The sequence below is a fragment of the Somniosus microcephalus genome, chromosome 10, assembly GCF_052327205.1.
Source record: "Somniosus microcephalus isolate GS21.2 chromosome 10, FLI_Smic_1.0, whole genome shotgun sequence".
NCBI lineage: Eukaryota > Metazoa > Chordata > Chondrichthyes > Squaliformes > Somniosidae > Somniosus > Somniosus microcephalus.
Genome location: NC_140996.1, coordinates 163,730,086 through 163,748,342, shown reverse-complemented (window position 1 = coordinate 163,748,342; position 18,257 = coordinate 163,730,086). Strand labels below are relative to the sequence as shown.

General features: G+C 49.9%; 1 protein-coding gene across 1 annotated transcript in view; it reads right to left on the bottom strand.

The window, feature by feature from the left end:
* Positions 1–17,975, bottom strand: part of LOC147111812 (L-aminoadipate-semialdehyde dehydrogenase-phosphopantetheinyl transferase-like) — a 34,308-nt gene extending 16,333 nt beyond the window's left edge. Inside the window, exon 1 of the mRNA XM_085999071.1 lies at positions 17,815–17,975. Within this exon, the coding sequence (XP_085855197.1) occupies positions 17,815–17,856 (42 nt within the window). The 5' untranslated portion in view covers positions 17,857–17,975. The remainder of the gene's footprint in view (positions 1–17,814) is intronic.
* Between the last annotated feature and the right edge of the window lie 282 nt (positions 17,976–18,257).

Sequence of the window (18,257 nt, the reverse complement as noted above, 5' to 3'; positions counted from 1 at the left end):
CAGAATGAAATCAGTATTTGTAGGGAAATGGTGTTAGGGAAATTGATGGGATTGAAGGCCAATAAATCCCCAGGGCCTGATAATCTACATCCTAGGGTACTTAAGGAAGTGGCCATAGAAATAGTAAATGCATTGCTGGTCATCTTCCAAAATTCTATAGACTCTGGAACAGTTCCCATGGATTGGAGGGTAGCTAATGTTACCCCACTATTCAAAAAAGGTGGTAGAGAGAAAACGGGGAATTATAGACCGGTAAGCATGACATCGGTAGTGGGGAAAATGCTAGAGTCCATTATAAAGGATGTAATAGCAGAGCACTTGGAAAACAGTGACAGGATCGGACAAAGTCAACATGGATTTACAAAAGGTAAATCATGCTTGACTAATCTACTGGAATTTTTTGAGGATGTAACTGGTAGAATAGATAAAGGAGAACCAGTGGAGGTGGTGTATTTGGACTTTTAGAAGGCTTTCGATAAGGTCCCGCATAAGAGATTAGCGTGTAAAGTTAAGGCACATGGGATTGGGGGCAAGGTACTGACTTGGATAGAGAACTGGTTCGCAAACAGGAAGCAAAGAGTTGGAATAAACGGGTCTTTTTCCGAGTGGCAGGCAGTGACTAGTGGGGTACCGCAGGGATCGGTGCTAGGACCCCAGCTATTCACAATATATATTAATGATGTAGACGAGGGAACTAGATGTAATATCTCCAAGTTTGCAGACGACACAACGCTGGATGGGCGTGTGTGCTGTGAGGAGGATGCTGAGAAACTCCAGTAGGATTTTGACAGGTTGGGTAATTGGGCTGATGTATGGCAGATACAGTATAATGTGGATAAATGCGAGGTTATCCACTTTGGTGGCAAAAACAGGAAGGCAGATTATTATCTGAACGGCAACAGATTGGGAGAAGGGGAAGTGCAACGAGACCTGGGTGTCCTTGTGCACCAGTCGCTGAAGGTAAGTATGCAGGTGCAGCAGGCGGTTAAGAAGGCAAATGGTATGTTGGTCTTCGTAGCGAGAGGGTTCGAGTACAGGAACAAGGATGTCTTGCTGCAGTTGTACAGGGCCTTGGTGAGACCACACCTTGAGTATTGTGTGCAGTTTTGGTCGCCCTATTTGAGGAAGGAGGTTCTTGCCATGGAGGGAGTGCAGCAAAGATTCACCAGACTGATACCTGGGATGGTAGGAATGACGTATGAGGAGAGATTGGGTCGATTGGGCTTATACTCGCTGGAGTTTAGAAGAATGAGAAGGGATCTCATTGAAACTTATAAAATTCTAACAGGACTAGACAGACTAGATGCAGGAAGGATGTTCCCAATGGTGGGGGAGTCCAGAACCAGGGGTCACAGTCTAAGGATAAGGGGTAAGCCATTTAGGACTGACATGAGGAGGAATTTCTTCACCCAGAGAGTGGTGAACCTGTGGAATTCTCTACCACAGAAGGCAGTTGAGGCCAATTCATTAAATATATTCAAGAAGGAGTTAGATATATTTCTTAAGGCTAAAGTGATCAAGGGATATGGGGAGAAGGCAGGGACAGGGTACTGAGTTTGGATGATCAGCCATGATCTCATTGAATGGCAGAACAGGCTCGATGGGCCGAATGGCCTACTCCTGCTCCTATCTTCTATGTTTCTATGTACGCTGACGACACCCAGCTCTACCTCACTACTTCTTCTCTCGACCCCTCCACGGTCTCTAAATTGTCAGACTGATTGTCCGACATACATTTCTGGATGAGCAAAAGTTTTCTCCAATTAAATATTGGGAAAACTGAAGCCATTGTTTTTGGTCCCCGCCACAAACTCCGTTCTCTAACCAGTGACTCCATCCCTCTCCCTAACATCTGTCTGAGGCTGAACCACACTGTTCGCAACCTTGGTATCATATCTGACCCTGAAATTAGCTTCTGACCATATATCCGCAGCATAACAAAGACCGCCTACTTCCACCATCGTAACATTGCCCATCTCCACCCTTGCCTCAGCTTATCCGCTGCTGAAACCCTCATCCATGCCTTTGTTACCGCTAGACTTGACTATTCCAACGCACTCCTGGCTGGCCTCCCAAATTCCACCCTATGTAAACTTGAGGTCATCCAAAGCTCGGCTGCCCATGTCCTAACTTGCACCAAGTCCTGTTCTTCCATCGCCCCTGTGCTCGCTGACCTACATTGGCTCCCGGCTATGCAGCGCCTCGATTTCAAAATTCTCTTCCTTGTTTTCAAATCCCTCCATGGCCTTGCCCCTTCCTATCTCTGTAATCTCCTTCAGCCCACAACCCCTGCCCTCCTCCACCCCGCCACCAAGATATCTGCGCTCCTCTAATTCTGCCCTCTTGGAGATCCCTGATTATAATCGCTCAACCTTTGGTGGCCATGCCTTCTGTTGCCTAGGCCCTAAGCTCTGGAATTCCCTGCCTAAACTGGTCCGCCTCGTTACCTCTCTTTTCTCCTTTAAGACGCTCCTTAAAACCTACCTTTTTGACCAAGCTTGTGGTCACCTGCCCTAATTTATCCTTATGTGGATTGGTGTCAAATTTTGTCGTCTTAAAATACTCCTTGGGATGTTTTACTATGTTAAAGGCGCTATATAAATACAAGTTGTTGTTGCTATTGGCTAGGACCGAGAATATATGACATTTTACTGGAGAATATTTACACCTAGTTAGTCTTAACATTTAATATTGTATAATCCTGACTGCCAATTTGTTTATTAAGACTTAATTTTGGCCCAGAAATTCGGGTCTCCACGGGTGAGTACGCACGGGGGACTCACCCGTAGGCCCGATGGAAGTGCCAGTTTCCTGCATGCACTGCGCATGCGCGGGAAACCGGCACTTCCGTTCCTCTGAACGAAGAGGTTCAGAGGTTGAACGCGTGCGCGGGGGAGGCTGCGCGTGCGCATCAAACTTAGTTTTTTTTTTACAGGTTTCTCCGGGAACGTAAGCCTGCAGAATTTAGAAATATAAAAAGCAGGCGTAAGGCCTGCTTTTTACAAGGTAAGTGGTGAATTAATTAAAATTAAAACATTTTTTCCACAGGTTTATTATTTTTAAATACTTTAAAGCAAGGTAAGTTTATTTTTAGCCCCGTTAGAATATAAAATTATTTTTTTCAAAAATTTAAATTATTGTTTAAAATAGTTATTTCATGTAATTTATAGTTTATTTAAAAAATGTGATGTTTTCAAAAAAAATTATTTGAAGGTTTAGTGCTATTTTGGGGCCGTAGTATTTATAAGTCTTGACAGCACTTCCTGTCAGACTTATGAATGGAGCATTCCCTGCTCCAATTGGCTGCCCATGGCCCACGTGATCCAAGGGGACGCATCGAACTAACTGCACCCCTGGGATACGCAAGCACTGCGCGCCGGCAGCTAGACCAGGCCCTGGATCGGAATTCCACGGGGCCCTACAGCTCAATGGCCGGCGCGCAAGGTAAGTGCAGCTCGGGGGCTTGCACCCGCGGGAAGCCCCGACCCGAATTTCTGGGCCAATGAGATCTATTTTGAGACTTTAGATAAATCAGTTTTCCAGCAGTTTAGCAGCCAGTAAATTAAAATATCCAATCATAAGCAGGAAAACAGACTCTGAAATGCTTCAAAAAATGCCACCACAGTAAAATGAGAAATTGAGTTTGTGTCCAAAAGGAGAAGCAAGGCCATATTCACAAAGCAGGAGGTAGACCAATTCACAGAGGAGACTGGTTAGGACGTGCTTAATGTTTGAAACAGTCATCAATACAGCTCTGTTTAAAGTAGTTTATCAATATTTTGCCTACCTGCCATGGAAGGAGGCCTGGGAAAAGGGCTCAGAGTGGCCACAATGTCAGCAAATAAAAGAACCTGGTAACAAGTCAGGAAATAGTTCACCAAAAAGACTGCCCAGATCAATTGCAGGAGAATCACAGTAGCTGAAGGACCTCTATATGGACAAGAAGGTGGTGGCGCAGTTATTAAGTCTGGAATGTTGCTTGGGGCGTCAGGCGGTCACATGACTTTGGTAAAAATCTTTCCAATATAAGTTTTGCCTTGTTGAATGTATCACAGTCATAATGTTAGAGAAATAAAAAACGAAAGAAAGAAAATGTATATAATGCCTTTCATCTCAAGGTCCTACAAACAGCAATGAAATAAGTGACCAGTGAATCTATTACAGTAATAGAAAAGTACAACAGCACCAATACAGATCTTGTTCAGAAGCTGTCAATAAATATTCATATACTTTCTTGCTGATGTGGTCATTAAGTCGATGCAATACACTATTAATATTGTGCTTTTTGCTGTGCATAGATGAACCTGGACCATATGAAGTTTGTTTTTAAAGATGGCATCAATGTGTAAACAAGTGTTGACAGGGACAACTGAAGTCACATTGGCAAGAAAGATTTCCTCAATAAGATTGTCATGAACTATTCATAAATGTTAGCTCATTACCAATGTTTTCCTCTAATTTTAAATTTGGGTGCGCGGTTCCTTTAATGGGCTGTGTGGTCCATTCAAAGTTTTGCGCATGCGCGAAATTTTACATTGGAAAAGCCGGTCCCGGGCTGCGCGGCCATGCAGCTTAGAGGGAACGTTGCTCATCACCTGATCCATAGCCAGTGTATCTGTACATCGCTCTTTGATGCTAACAGGTATGTCTCTGTGAATTAAGTTAGCCAACATGTAAAAATGCATTTAGATGTTTTGGTAGCGTTATAGTGCAAACCTCACTTCAACCCAAAAGTGTTATAGGTAGCAAAGTCAATTTTTAACAGACCAAACATTTGCTCTATTGTGGACACCATTCCTCTAAATACTATGTTTTTTTTGTTTAATAATTAACATTTAGGATTAGCTACTCTACTGACCAAGATAATAATTATGAAATACGACTGATTTAGACAAGATCTACAGAATAAAACAGTTGGTGGTGGGGGGGGGGGTGGAGAATAAATCAGGAGAGTTATCCAGGAATTGCTTTTATTGATCTCCTAGAGGTTGGCTTCAGCATGGCATCAGTCTGAGAACGGGTGCTTCATTCATAACAGGTGGATGCATATTCGTACATTGGAATGACGCAATAATTGCAATATTTTTCAAAATGAAATCAAAATAATTTGGAGTAGCTAGACAAAATTAAACAATTATAAGCTAATGTGAGAAAAAAACCACAGCGATTGCGTTATCATTCCATGTTATTATTATTGAATAGCACTTGCCTGTCACAACTGGGCATTGCATTTCAATAACATGGAATTACCTGGTGATTTTATTACCCTAAGTCTGAACATTGCCAGCTCTATTTTATTAAAAGAATTCTTCTGAGGGAATTAATTCCTTTCTAATTCCCTTAGACTATGCATCACCTGCATTCAGGTGATGCAGTCCCAGTCATTCATTCATGCCACTCTGAACAGATGACGACATTCTCATCAATTTTTCCCATCCTTTTAGTGGCAAGAAGCCTAGCCTCTGCTTAAGTTGGGAGTCCAGTAAACAAAATCATAAAAAGTACAGCACAGAAGGAGGCCATTCGGTCCATCATGCCGGTGTCAGTGTTAACTTTTTAATTGGAGCTATCTACTCTAATCCGATGACCCTGTCCTTCCCGTGTCCTATTATAGTCTTCATTTTCAATTAATAAATTAACTTTCAAATAATGTTATAATATCTGCCTCAATAGCAACTTTGCAATGTATTCCATATTCTAATCACTTTTGTTGAAAAAAACTCTAAATTTTCCTTTCATTCTTACAATGATAATCCTGAGTCTATCCTCCCTCCCCATCATCACTGATCTGCCAAATAAAGGAAACAATCTTTCACTATTTACCCTGCCAATATCTTGAAAACGTGCCCTCACAAACCTCTATTCGAGCCATTTAATTGAACTATTCCAGTAAAAAAGCCCTCGTGTTTGAGCCTTTCATCATAACTATAACTCCTCACTGCTAGTGGTATTCTGGTGAATCTTCACTATACCTTTGTCATGGCCCACACATATTCAAACTGTGACCTTATCAATGCCTTGTATAAATTCAACATCACTTCCTTAATTTTATTTTCAAAGCCCCTATGTACAAAGCCCAAAATCCTATTTGTGTTTTTAACTACACTCTCACCTATAAAGATCTATGTACCTGCACTCCTAGGTCTCTCTCTTCATCCAATCGTGAATTATAGCATTGAGGGGGAAGAATCAAAGGTCGGCAGAGGATGTCAGTGCGGTTGGAGCCTAGAACATACAGCAGTACTGTAGGAATCAGTGACATCAGGAGGGCGGCGAGGAGGTGGGGGCAGGGCGGCGAGGGTGAGGGGCGATGAGGAGGTGGGAGAGGGCCGAGGAGGCGGGACAAAGAGGGCGGGGAGGGGCAGAGAGGGCGGGGAGGGGCAGCGAGGGCGGGGAGGGGCAGAGAGGGCGGGGAGGGGCAGAGAGGGCGGGGGGGCAGAGAGGGCGGGGGGGCAGAGAGGGCGGGGGGGCAGAGAGGGCGGGGGGGCAGAGAGGGCGGGGGGCAGAGAGGGCGGGGGGCAGAGAGGGCGGGGAGGGGCAAAGAGGGCGGGGAGGGGCAAAGAGGGCGGGGAGGGGCAAAGAGGGCGGGGGGGGCAAAGAGGGCGGGGGGGCAAAGAGGGCGGGGGGGCAAAGAGGGCGGGGGGGCAAAGAGGGCGGGGGGGGCAAAGAGGGCGGGGGGGGCAAAGAGGGCGGGGGGGCAAAGAGGGCGGGGGGGCAAAGAGGGCGGGGGGGCAAAGAGGGCGGGGGGGCAAAGAGGGCGGGGGGGCAAAGAGGGCGGGGGGGCAAAGAGGGCGGGGGGGCAAAGAGGGCGGGGGGGGCAAAGAGGGCGGGGGGGCGCAGAGAGGGCGGGGAGGGGCAGAGAGGGCGGGGGGGCAGAGAGGGCGGGGGGGGCAGAGAGGGCGGGGGGGGCAGAGAGGGCGGGGGGCAGAGAGGGCGGGGGGCAGAGAGGGCGGGGGCAGAGAGGGCGGGGGCAGAGAGGGCGGGGGGCAGAGAGGGCGGGGGGCAGAGAGGGCGGGGGGCAGAGAGGGCGGGGGGCAGAGAGGGCGGGGGGCAGAGAGGGCGGGGGGCAGAGAGGGCGGGGGGGCAGAGAGGGCGGGGGGGCAGAGAGGGCGGGGGGGCAGAGAGGGCGGGGGGGGCAGAGAGGGCGGGGGGGCAGAGAGGGCGGGGGGGCAGAGAGGGCGGGGGGGCAGAGAGGGCGGGGGGCAGAGAGGGCGGGGGGCAGAGAGGGCGGGGGGCAAAGAGGGCGGGGAGGGGCAAAGAGGTGGGGAGGGGCGAATAGGTGGGAGGGGCGAAGAGGGTGGGGAGGGCGAGGGGGTGGGGAGGGCGAGGGGGTGGGGAGGGCGAGGGGGTGGGGAGGGCGAGGAGGGTGAAGAGCTGGGGAGGGGCGAAGAGGGTGAGGAGGCGGGGAGGGCGAAGAAGCGGGGAGGGCAAGGAGGTGGGGAGGACCAAAGAGGCGGGGAGGGGCAAAGAGGGCGAGGAGGTGGGGAGGGGCGAGTGCGAGGAGGTGGGGAGGGGCGAGGGCGAGGAGGTGGGGAGGGTGAAGAGCTGGGGAGGGGCGAGGAGGTGGGGAGGGCGAGAAGGTGTGGAGGACCAAAGAGGGCGGGGAGGTGCGAAGGGGAGCGAAGCGGGCAGGGCGGGCAAAGAGGGGGGGGAGGGCGAAGAGGGCGGGCGAAGGGGGGGCGAAGAGGGACGAGGAGGCGCAAAGAGGCGGGGAGGGACGAGCAGAGACGAGGAGGCGGGGAGGGACGAGGAGGCGGGGAGGGACGAGGAGGTGGGGAGGGACGAGGAGGCGGGGAGGGATGAGGAGGCGGGGAGGGACGAGGAGGCGCGAAGAGGCGGGGAGGGACGAGGAGGCGGTGAGGGCTGAGGAGGCGAGAAGAGGTGGGGAGGGCCGAAGAGGCGGAGAGGGCCGAGGAGGTGGGGAGGGGCGGCGAGGTGGTGGGAGGGGGCTGAGATGGTGGGCCACGAGGGGGGAGGCGGTGAGGAGGTGGGGACGGCCGAGGAGGCAGGGAGGGGCGTAGAGGGCGGGGAGGGACGAGGAGGCGGTGAGGAACGAGGGGCGAGGGGGTGGGGAGGGGCGAGGGGGTGGGGAGGGGCGAGGGGGTGGGGAGGGCGAGGGGGTGGGGAGGGCGAAGAGCTGGGGAGGGGCGAAGAGGGCGAGGAGGTGGGGAGGGCGAAGAGGGTGAGGTGGTGGGGAGGGGCGAGGGCGAGGAGGTGGGGGGGGCGAGTGCGAGGAGGTGGGGAGGGGCGAGGGCGAGGAGGTGGGGAGGGGCGAGGGCGAGGAGGGGCGAGGGGAGGGGCGAGGGCGAGGGGAGGAGTGAGAGCAAGGAGGTGGGGAGGGCGAAGAGCTGGGGAGGGCGAAGAGCTGGGGAGGGGCGAAGAGGACGAGGAGGTGGGGAGGGCGAAGAGGTGGGGAGGACCGAAGAGGCAGGGAGGGTGAAGAGGGGCGGAGGTGGGAGGGGCAAAGAGGGCAGGGAGGGCGAGGAGGTGGGGAGGGCGAGGAGGGGCGAAGTGGGTGGGGAGGGCGAGGAACTGGGGGGGCGAAGAGGTGGGGAGGGGTGAGGAGGCGGGGGGGCGAAGAGGGCAGGGAAGCGGGGAGGGGGAGGGCGAAGAGGGCGGCGAGGGGCGAAGAGGGCAGGGAGGGGCGAAGAGGAGCGAAGAGGGCAGTGAGGGGCGAAGAGGGCAGGGAGGGGCGAAGAGGGCTGAGGAGGCGCGAAGAGGCGGGGAGGGCCGAGGAGGCGGGGAGGGCCAAGGAGGCGGGGAGGGCTGAGGGGGTGGGGAGGGCCGAGGAGGCAGGGAGGGCCGGGGAGGGCCGTGGGGGCGGGGAGGGCCGAGGAGGCGGGGAGGGCAGAGGAGGAGGGGAGGGTAGAGGAGGCGTGAAGAGGCGAAGAGGTGGGCAAGGCCGAGGAGGGCCGAGTGGGCGGGGAGGGCCGAGGAGGTGGGGAGGGCCGAGGGGGCGGGGAATGTCGGCGAGGTGGTGGGAGAGGGCCAAGGAGCTGAGCCACGAGGGGGGAGGCGGTGAGGAGGGACGGCGAGGAGGTGGGAGGGGGCCGAGGTGGTGGGAGGGGGCCGAGGTGGTCAGCCACGAGGGACAAGGGGCGCGGAGGTGGGGAGGGCGAGGGGGTGGGGAGGGCGAGGGGGTGGGGAGAGCGAGGGGGTGGGGAGGGCGAGGGGGTGGGGAGGGCGAGGGGGTGGGGAGGGCGAGGAGGTGGGGAGGGCGAGGAGGTGGGGAGGGCGAGGAGGCGGGGTGGGGCAAAGAGGCAGGGAGGAACGAGGGCGAGGAGGTGGAGGGGGTGGGGAGGGCGAGGAGGTGGGGCGGGGCGAAGAGGCGGGGAGGAACGAGGGCGAGGAGGGCGAGGGGGTGAGGAGGGCGAGGGGGTGGGGAGGGCGAGGGGGTGGGGAGGACCGGAGAGGGAGAGGAGGTGGGGAGGGGCGAAGAGGCAGGGAGGGCGAGGAGGTGGGGAGGACCGAAGAGGGCGAGGAGGTGGGGAGGGGCGAAGAGGGTGAGGAGCTGGGGTGGGCGAAGAGGTGGGGAGGGGCGAGGAGGCGGGGAGGGCAAAGAGGGGCAAAGAGGGTTGGGAGGGGCGAAGGGGGCCGAGGAGGCGGGGAGGGACGAGGAGGGCCGAGGAGGCGCAAAGAGGCGGGGAGGGACGAGGAGGCGAGGAGGGACGAGGAGGCGGGGAGGGACGAGGAGGCGCGAAGAGGTGGGGAGGGGCGAAGAGGTGGGGAGGGGCGAAGAGGTGGGGAGGGACAAGGAGGCGGGGAGGGCCGAGGAGGTTTGGAGGGCCGAGGAGGCGGGGAGGGCCAAGGAGGTGGGGAGGGCCAAGGAGGCGCGAAGAGGCGGGGAGGACCGAGGAGGTGTGGAGGGACGGCGAGGTGATGGGAGAGGGCCGAGGTGGTGGGAGGGGACCGAGGTGGTGGGCCACGAGGGTGGAGGCGGTGAGGAGGTGGGGAGGGACGAAGAGGCGGGGAGGGGTGAAGAGGCGGGGAGGGGCGAAGAGGCGGGGAGGGGCGAAGAGGCGGGGAGGGGCGAAGAGGCGGGGAGGGGCGAAGAGGCGGGGAGGGGCGAAGGGGTGGGGCGGGGAGGGGCGAAAGGGCGGGGCGAAGAGGCGGGGAGGGGCGAAGGGGCGGGGAGGGGCGAAGGGGCGGGGAGGGGCGAAGGGGTGGGGCGAAGAGGCGGGGAGGGGCGAAGGGGCGGGGCGAAGAGGCGGGGAGAGGCGAAGAGGCGGGGAGGGGCGAAGAGGCGGGGAGGGGCGAAGAGGCGGGGAGGGGCGAAGAGGCGGGGAGGGGCGAAGAGGCGGGGAGGGGCGAAGAGGCGGGGAGGGGCGAAGAGGCGGGGAGGGGCGAAGATGCGGGGAGGGGCGAAGAGGCGGGGAGGGGCGAAGAGGCGGGGAGGGGCGAAGAGGCGGGGAGGGGCGAAGAGGCGGGGAGGGGCGAGGTGGTGGGGAGGGGCGAGGTGGTGGGGCGGGGCGAGGTGGCGGGGAGGGGCGAAGAGGCGGGGAGGGGCGAAGAGGCGGGGAGGGGCGAAGAGGCAGGGATGGATGGTGAGGAGGTGCGAGGTGGTGGGGAGGGGCAAGGAGGTGGGGAAGAGGACAGAAAAGGGGACAGGGAAGTTGATAATAAAATGAAACTCAGCAAAATGAATTAAATAAAGATGTGCAATTCATTATTTTGAAGCAGCTGTCACATTTCTGGATGTTTTGCCCTTTTCCCATGCAATGGATCCAAAGAAGAGTTACTCTTGAAATGTGCTTCTAAGTTGAAGCTTGCTTTAAAGAGATTAGTTTCTCAGGACATCTCCATGCTGGGATGTGATTCAAAAATCAGACTAAGCATTTAGCTAAATGGACTCAGAAAACATTCCAACATACATTTTCACCATAGGAATTCGATGCCTCATTCTTTAGAACTTAGCACAGAGCTGATTAGAAGGGGTGGGGTTCTACAGCATCCAGGCAGATTTGATCGGCAGCTCTAGTAGCCAGCCCACAGCCCCAAAAGATTCGATAGAAAAATGAACAAACTTTATGAACAGGAAGTTCGGTCATTTTCCTCGTGCTGCAAGGGCAATCGGTCTTTTGGTAAAGGAAAGGCAGTAAGGCCCTTTGCTGTGGTGAAGCGGTTAGAAATGTTGAAGAATTAACTGGAAAATCGCTTTCTTAAGATAAGTAAGATGACCCATGTAAGTGGGGTAGTGTCACGTGTTAGTTATTTTAAAATCTTATGTGAATATAAATTGTACTGATCGAACAAAGCAATTTTGATTATATAATAGCAAAATACTGCAGATGCTGAAAATCTGAAATAACAACAGAAAATGCTGGAAATACTCAGCAGGCCAGGCAGCATCCGTGGAGAGAGAACCAGAGTTAACGTTTCAGGTCAAAGACCTTTCGTCAGATCTGGAAAAAGCTGGAGATGTAACAGATATTAAGCAGGTGCAGAGACAGGGGGGGTTTAGGAGGGGAGGAAGGAATTGAAAGAACATCCTGTACTTTTGTAAGAGGCAGGAAAGTTAAAATGTGAGTGGCAAAAATCACACTGCATGAAAAATGGGGACAGGGATAACCTCATAGACCCCAACCCCGCACAGCCCGCTTCTACCTCCTTCCCAAGATCCACAGACAGGACTGCCCTGGTAGACCCATCGGTTCAGCCTGTTCTTGCCCCACGGAACTTATCTCTTCCTATCTCGACTCTATTTTTTCTCCCCTTGTCCAGTCTCTTCCCACTTACATTCGCAACTCTTCCGACGCCCTCCATCACTAACAGTTTCCAGTTTCCTGGCCCCAACCGTCTCCTTTTCACTATGGACGTCCAATCCCTCTACATCTCCATCCCCCACCAGGGTGGCCTGAGGGCGCTCCGCTTCTCCCTTGAACAGAGGCCCAACCAGTCCCCATCCACCACCACCCTCCTCTGCCTGGCTGAACTTGTTCTCACATTGAACAACTTCTCCTCTGACTCCACTCACTTCCTCCAAATTAAAGGTGTTGCTATGGGAACCCGCATGGGCCCTAGCTATGCCTGCCTGTTCATGGGATATGTGGAACATTCTTTGTTCCAGTCCTACTCAGGTCCCCTCCGATGACTGTATTGGTGCCGTTTCCTGCTCTCGCCCTGAACTAGATAAGTTCATTCACTTTACTTCCAATTTCCACCCTTCCCTCACCTTCACATGGTCCATCTCCGACTCTTCCCTTCCCTTCCTTGACTTCTCCGTCTCCATTTCTGGCGACCGGCTTTCGACAAACATCCACTACAAGCCACTGACTCCCACAGCTACCTGGACTACACTTCCTCCCACCCCGCTTCCTGTAAGGACTCTATTCCATTCTCCCAGTTTCTCCGCCGCATCTGTTCTGACAATGCCACCTTCCATACCAGTGCTTCCGACATGTCTTCCTTTTTCCTCAACCGAGGATCCCCCTCTACTGTGGTTGACACGGCCCTTGACCGTGTCCGTTCTATTTCCCGCAATTCTGCTCTCACCCCTTCCCCTCCCTCCCAGAACCATGATAGGGTTCCCCTTGTCCTCACCTTTCACCCCACCAGCCTCCACATTCAACGGATCATCCTCCGCCATTTCCGCCACCTCCAACGTGATCCCACCACCAAACACATCTTTCCCTCACCTCCCCTTTCAGCATTCCGAAGGGACCGCTCCCTCCGCGACACCTTGGTCCACTCCTCAATCACCCCCAACAGCCCTTCTCCTTCACCTGGCACCTTCCCGTGCAAGCGCAGGAGATGCAACACATGCCCTTTTACCGCCTCCCTTCCCACTGTCCAGGGCCCCAAACACCCCTTCCAGGTGAAACAGCGATTTACTTGCAATTCTTGCAATTTAATATACTGTATTCGCTGCTCACGATGCGGTCTCCTCTACATTGGGGAGATCAACGCAGATTGGGCGACCGCTTTGTGGAACACCTCCGTTCAGTCCGTAAGGGTGACTCTGAGCTTCCGGTCGCCTGTCACTTTAATTCACCGCTTCACTCCCACTCTGATCTCTCTGTCCTCGGCCTATTACATTGTTCCAATGAAGCTCAACGTAAGCTCGAGGAACAGCACCTCATCTTTCGATTGGGCACTTTACAGCCTGCCGGACTCAACATTGAGTTCAACAATTTCAGATAATTATCCCTGCCCCCATTTTTCATGCAGTATGATTTTTGCCACTCCCATTTGCAACATTTTATCTTTCCTGTCTCTTACAAAAGTACAGGATGTTCTTTCTATTCCTTCCTCCCCTCCTAACCCCCACCCCCCTGTCTCTGCACCTGCTTAATATCTGTTACATCTCCAGCTTTTTCCAGTTCTGATGAAGGGTCCCAGATCTGAAATGTTAACTCTGTTTCTCTCTCCACAGATGCTGCCTGGCCTGCTGAGTATTTCCAGCATTTTCTGTTGTTATTTCAATTTTGATTATACCTACATTTCACCTTACTGTGGAATACAGCAGTTTGGAATATGAACCAAACTTCGCCTCATTTAGTGTTAACTTGGTGATGAAGTATATGCAGAAATCACTAGCACCATTGACTATCTGACCTTGATATTCCTCAGATTCTCTATATACTGACATTCCTCAGACTATATGCTGATGAGTACAAAGCTTCCAAAATGCAGATCTAGCAAAGTCGAATCAGTGGAAGGAGAACATAAACAGCCTTCAGAGTTGAAAAGATACCTGTACAAAGACATGGCTATCCAACAAGATTGCCAGGGGTTGTTAGTGATACAATCCCGGGTTATGCTACCATAAAACAGATATATAGCAATGTGAGTCAACTCCCATAAAAGTAAGACACTCAGACCGCTTAAGGGAGTGTCTGATGTCACTGAACTCAAGAAAGTATCAAACAGACCTAAAATCATAACAGCATTACATAGAATAGGGAGAAACTGCACTAAATGATTTATAGAAAGTTGGCAATGGCAGGGGGAAATGAATTAAATAAATTGGAGGTGAAATTAACAAAATGGTTTAAAGAAATGGGATAAATGAATTTAAGGTGCCTTACACATCAACAGAATTAAAAAGCGGCTTCCAGCAAGGAAACTGAATAAAAAGCAGACATCCATTGTGGAAATAAATAAATGAACAGCAGGCTTCCATTTGGGCGATAATAGAAACAGAGCGCTGCCACTGTGGAAAATAAACAAACAATGGACCTTTATTTACCTTTACCAATGAGGATATAGAATGCAAAATAGGGTAACAACTTGCTTCGCATAGCCAAGGACCCTGTCAATCTAAAATGGAGGATCCTGTCAGCATAAAATGGTGGTGAAATGTCGACATCGCTGAGTCACTTGCATATTGTAAGAAATGATCATGTTAACTCAAGAAACTGTGAAGGCAGCAGGAAGTAAAATAAAAGAAGCTAAACTGATCTGTGGCTGCTAATGTGGCTGGCACCCCCGATGTCACACCTTGCTGGTGGAAACAGTGTAGGGCGGAGTGCAGAGGTTATACAGACAATAGGCGATCAGAAAACACATTACCATGATTGCAAACGCATTACCATAATGATTAGGTGATCGTGAAACCATTACCAGTATATTTACTTAACTATAAACCATTCAGTGAAATGTGACTTCTTTGTTTCATACTGCCAGGCCAGGAAATCAAATTAAATGTATACGTGTACAGCTCGGGATTGGTGCAGACTGTACGATGTGTTAATGTCTTCTCAAATGCAAGTATAATAATGTGGCACACTGTATGAAAGATGGCTTGCTCTGGTTTAACCTGGCGGGACTCTTCTGGAGTCAGGACTGTGCTGTATCAGAGTAAGTCTCCCGGGGTGACGGAATAAAAACTGTTGAACTCCACCAGTATTCGACTCAGTGTTTGTACTCAACCAGATTGAGGACCAAAAGAATCCGTTTCAACACCAACATGGTGGCTGGCTAACACAACAAAAACTCCGACAGTTCTGACGAAAGGTCATCGACCTGAAACACTAAACTCTGTTTCTCTCGCCACAGATGCTGCCTGACCTGCTGAGTATTTCCAGCATTCTCTGTTTTTATATTGTGAAAGCTCAGACTGCTCCGCAGTTACATTTGGTGGCTGGAGCCTGCAACTGCACACAGCCTCAATGTGGATTTTTTTAACCGATGACTCTTGGTATACTATACAACAGGTATTGCTTTAGCAGCTAATGTTAAGTGACATTTAACATTGAATGCAATTCAATAATTCAATGCAACTGTTGGCTTGAAAATCCTTTTCAAAGAAAGTTGCATATTTGTACTGGTATTTATGCTTGACTAATACTTCTGATCAGTCTTTGAAAATAGTGCAAATGCTATAGTAACTACCACAGCTTGAAATGTCAAGGACACAGCTTTGAAAATATTCAAGCTCAAGAGTAAAACATTCACTTTCAAGAATGCAAAGCATTTAGGATACAAAGCATAGAATAATAAATTATTGTATTTGCAGTGAACATTCTAAGTTTTAAAAACATCAATCCCTTGTGATATTGAAAACGGAATCCATGTTGGTTTAAAAAATTACTTTTTATATTTCCTCTAATTAAATTTAAGAACAAAATAAGTATAAAATGTTATGGACAATTTCTCAACCTATTTAAATAGGTTCAAAAGGAGGCCAATTCACATATTTTCCTGGAATTTATAAATATGAATTTTGAGTTCATAGCAAACAGACTTTTTGAGGGTTGAACAATTTCAAAGAAACAATTTGCACAGATGCAATAAATACTTTTTGGTGGGGATTTGGCACAATGGGTTAGAAAAATAACCATTTCACCTTGGGATGTGCAATCAAATCTAACCTGTAAAGATGGGATAAAAATCTTCATATTCACCCTGAGAAAGCAGCTTTATATAAAAAGGGAATGCATCAGTCATTTAGTTACAAATAGAATTCTCTGACAAACATTTTGAACCACACATAACATTTGTTACCGTATAATGATGTCAGGATGCCAGTAACTGCTGACAAAAATAGGTAGGAAATTGGAAATATCAACACAGGAAGACTATATCTAAATTGTCACAGTTTATTACTAGGGAACATAAATGATATTTTCTGCATGATAATGCTTTTCCTGCACAACAGCTGGTCTCCTGATATCAACACATGATGATAGCTCTGCACAGATTTTTTCTCTCCATTATATTTAACTAACTTCCAATCTGACTGTGTCAGATGTGGCTCTCGCCTCTGATTCAGAAGATTGTGGGTTCAAGTCCCACTCCAGGGACTTGAGCACATAAATCACTGCCATACGGAGTGGGTGCTGTACTGTCGGAGGTGCTGTCTTTCAGATGAGATGTTAAACTACCCTCTCAAGTATAAGATCCCATGGCACTTTCCAAAGAGGATTCTCCCCAGTGTTCTGACCAATATTTATCGCTCACCCAACATCACTAATATCTGGTCATCGTCACATGGCTGTTTGTGGGACCTTGCTGTGCAAAAAATGGCTGCCTCGTTTCCTACATTATAACAGTGAATACCCTTCAAAAGTAAAAGACTACACTTCAAAAGGATTAGCTGTAAAGCACTTTGGGACATCCTAAGGTTGTGAAAGGTGCAAGTTCTTCTTTTCAGAAGATCATTTTTGTTTCTCAAAACGATGCCTTTGTTTCACTTTAGCTAATTGTTTGGCTCTAATTTTCCCTTTATACTTAAAGTACGTGCCTATCAGCAGTGGGAGCATTCAAGCTCAGGAAAATTGCATCTTCTTTAGCAAAAGCAGGATGGATTTTCATAAGTACTTGCTCCTTTATTATTTTCAACAGGTAAAGAACAGGTACCTGTCAACTTCATCTAACAGCCAAATTTACTTGTATAAAATTTAAATGTTCTCAAAGTTATCATAATCCTTTTAAAATGTGTATGTTAAAAATGGATTACTGGATAGTCATATTTATATAGCACATCACTGGATAGCACATCATTGATATGTCTGAATGCTGTTCAGGTCTATTAAGTGTCTACAAGTTCCACTTCTGTGCATTCAGTTAACAAAGGAATTTACCACAACATGCAGCCCTGTTGGATTTCAATATGCTGCAATTTAACAACAACTTGTATAGCACCTCTAATGTAGAAAAACGTCCCAAAGCTTTTTACAGAAGCATAATCAGAGAAAGAATGGATTCTGGGTCAAAGGAGATAACAGGAGGAGTAAATAAAAGCTTGATCAACCAGGTGAGTTTTAAGGGGGAGTTTAAAAGTAGTAGAGGTGGTAAAGAGGCAGAGAGGTTTAAGGAAGGAATTCCAAAGCGTAGGGCCTAGATGGCTGAAGGTACAGCCACCAATGGTGAGGCGAAGAGGAGAGGATGTACAAGAGGCCAGAATAAGATAAATGGTGGGATCTGGGGAGAGGGAGTTTGCAGAGCTGGAGGAGGTGAAGGTTACTGATATAGGGCAGGACGAGGCCATGAAAGGATTTAAACACGAGAATAACCATTTTAAATTTGAGGTGTTGGGAGACCGGGAGCCAAAGTAGGTCAGTGAGGACAGGGGTGGAGTGTGAAAATTGGTGCAGGATAGGATACAGGCAGCAGAGTTTTGGATGAGCTAAAGTTAAATTTGTAGCTGAAGCTGAATTTAACCATACTTTTGCAGATAATCAAGAAAGGTGAAAGGCAATTCTGGATACCATTTACAAGCTGTTGAGTACCCAAAGTGGGAAAAACATAATTCTCAAGAACTTACATCCCTTACTCTCTTGAGCAAGTAAACAGAATCAGCAAGAATTTTTAATAAGATGATCACTAGTAAAAGTCAAGTTACTTTGTTTAATCTGCATTATGCAATCTTACTTCAAATGTCCATCCTTGTTCCTGTTCTCCATCCAAAAACATTATCGTCTCCTTAAAGACCTGCCCTTCTCGCAGATGTAATGGTGATGCATGGAATTCAATTCTCTGTAGATTAAATGCTACTCCAACTCCTATTGCCTTTATAAAGCTTTCTTTCAAAGTCTGTAAAATAAAAAATTGGAACTATTAGATTTTTCTAAATTGAAAATAAATTAAATATAAATAAACTCTGACAGTTAAGTGAATCTTAAAGTAGCATGAAACCATTTAGCATGATGTAGGAGATGTACTCACTCCAAGGTACTAATTATTTTAATATTAATACTGAATTAAGTGACACCTAGAAATCATATTAAACATAGCAGCAGTAAAATAAAATTACATCGAGTCTACAGCACAGAAACAGGCCATTCGGTCCAACTGGTCAATGCCGGTGTTTATGC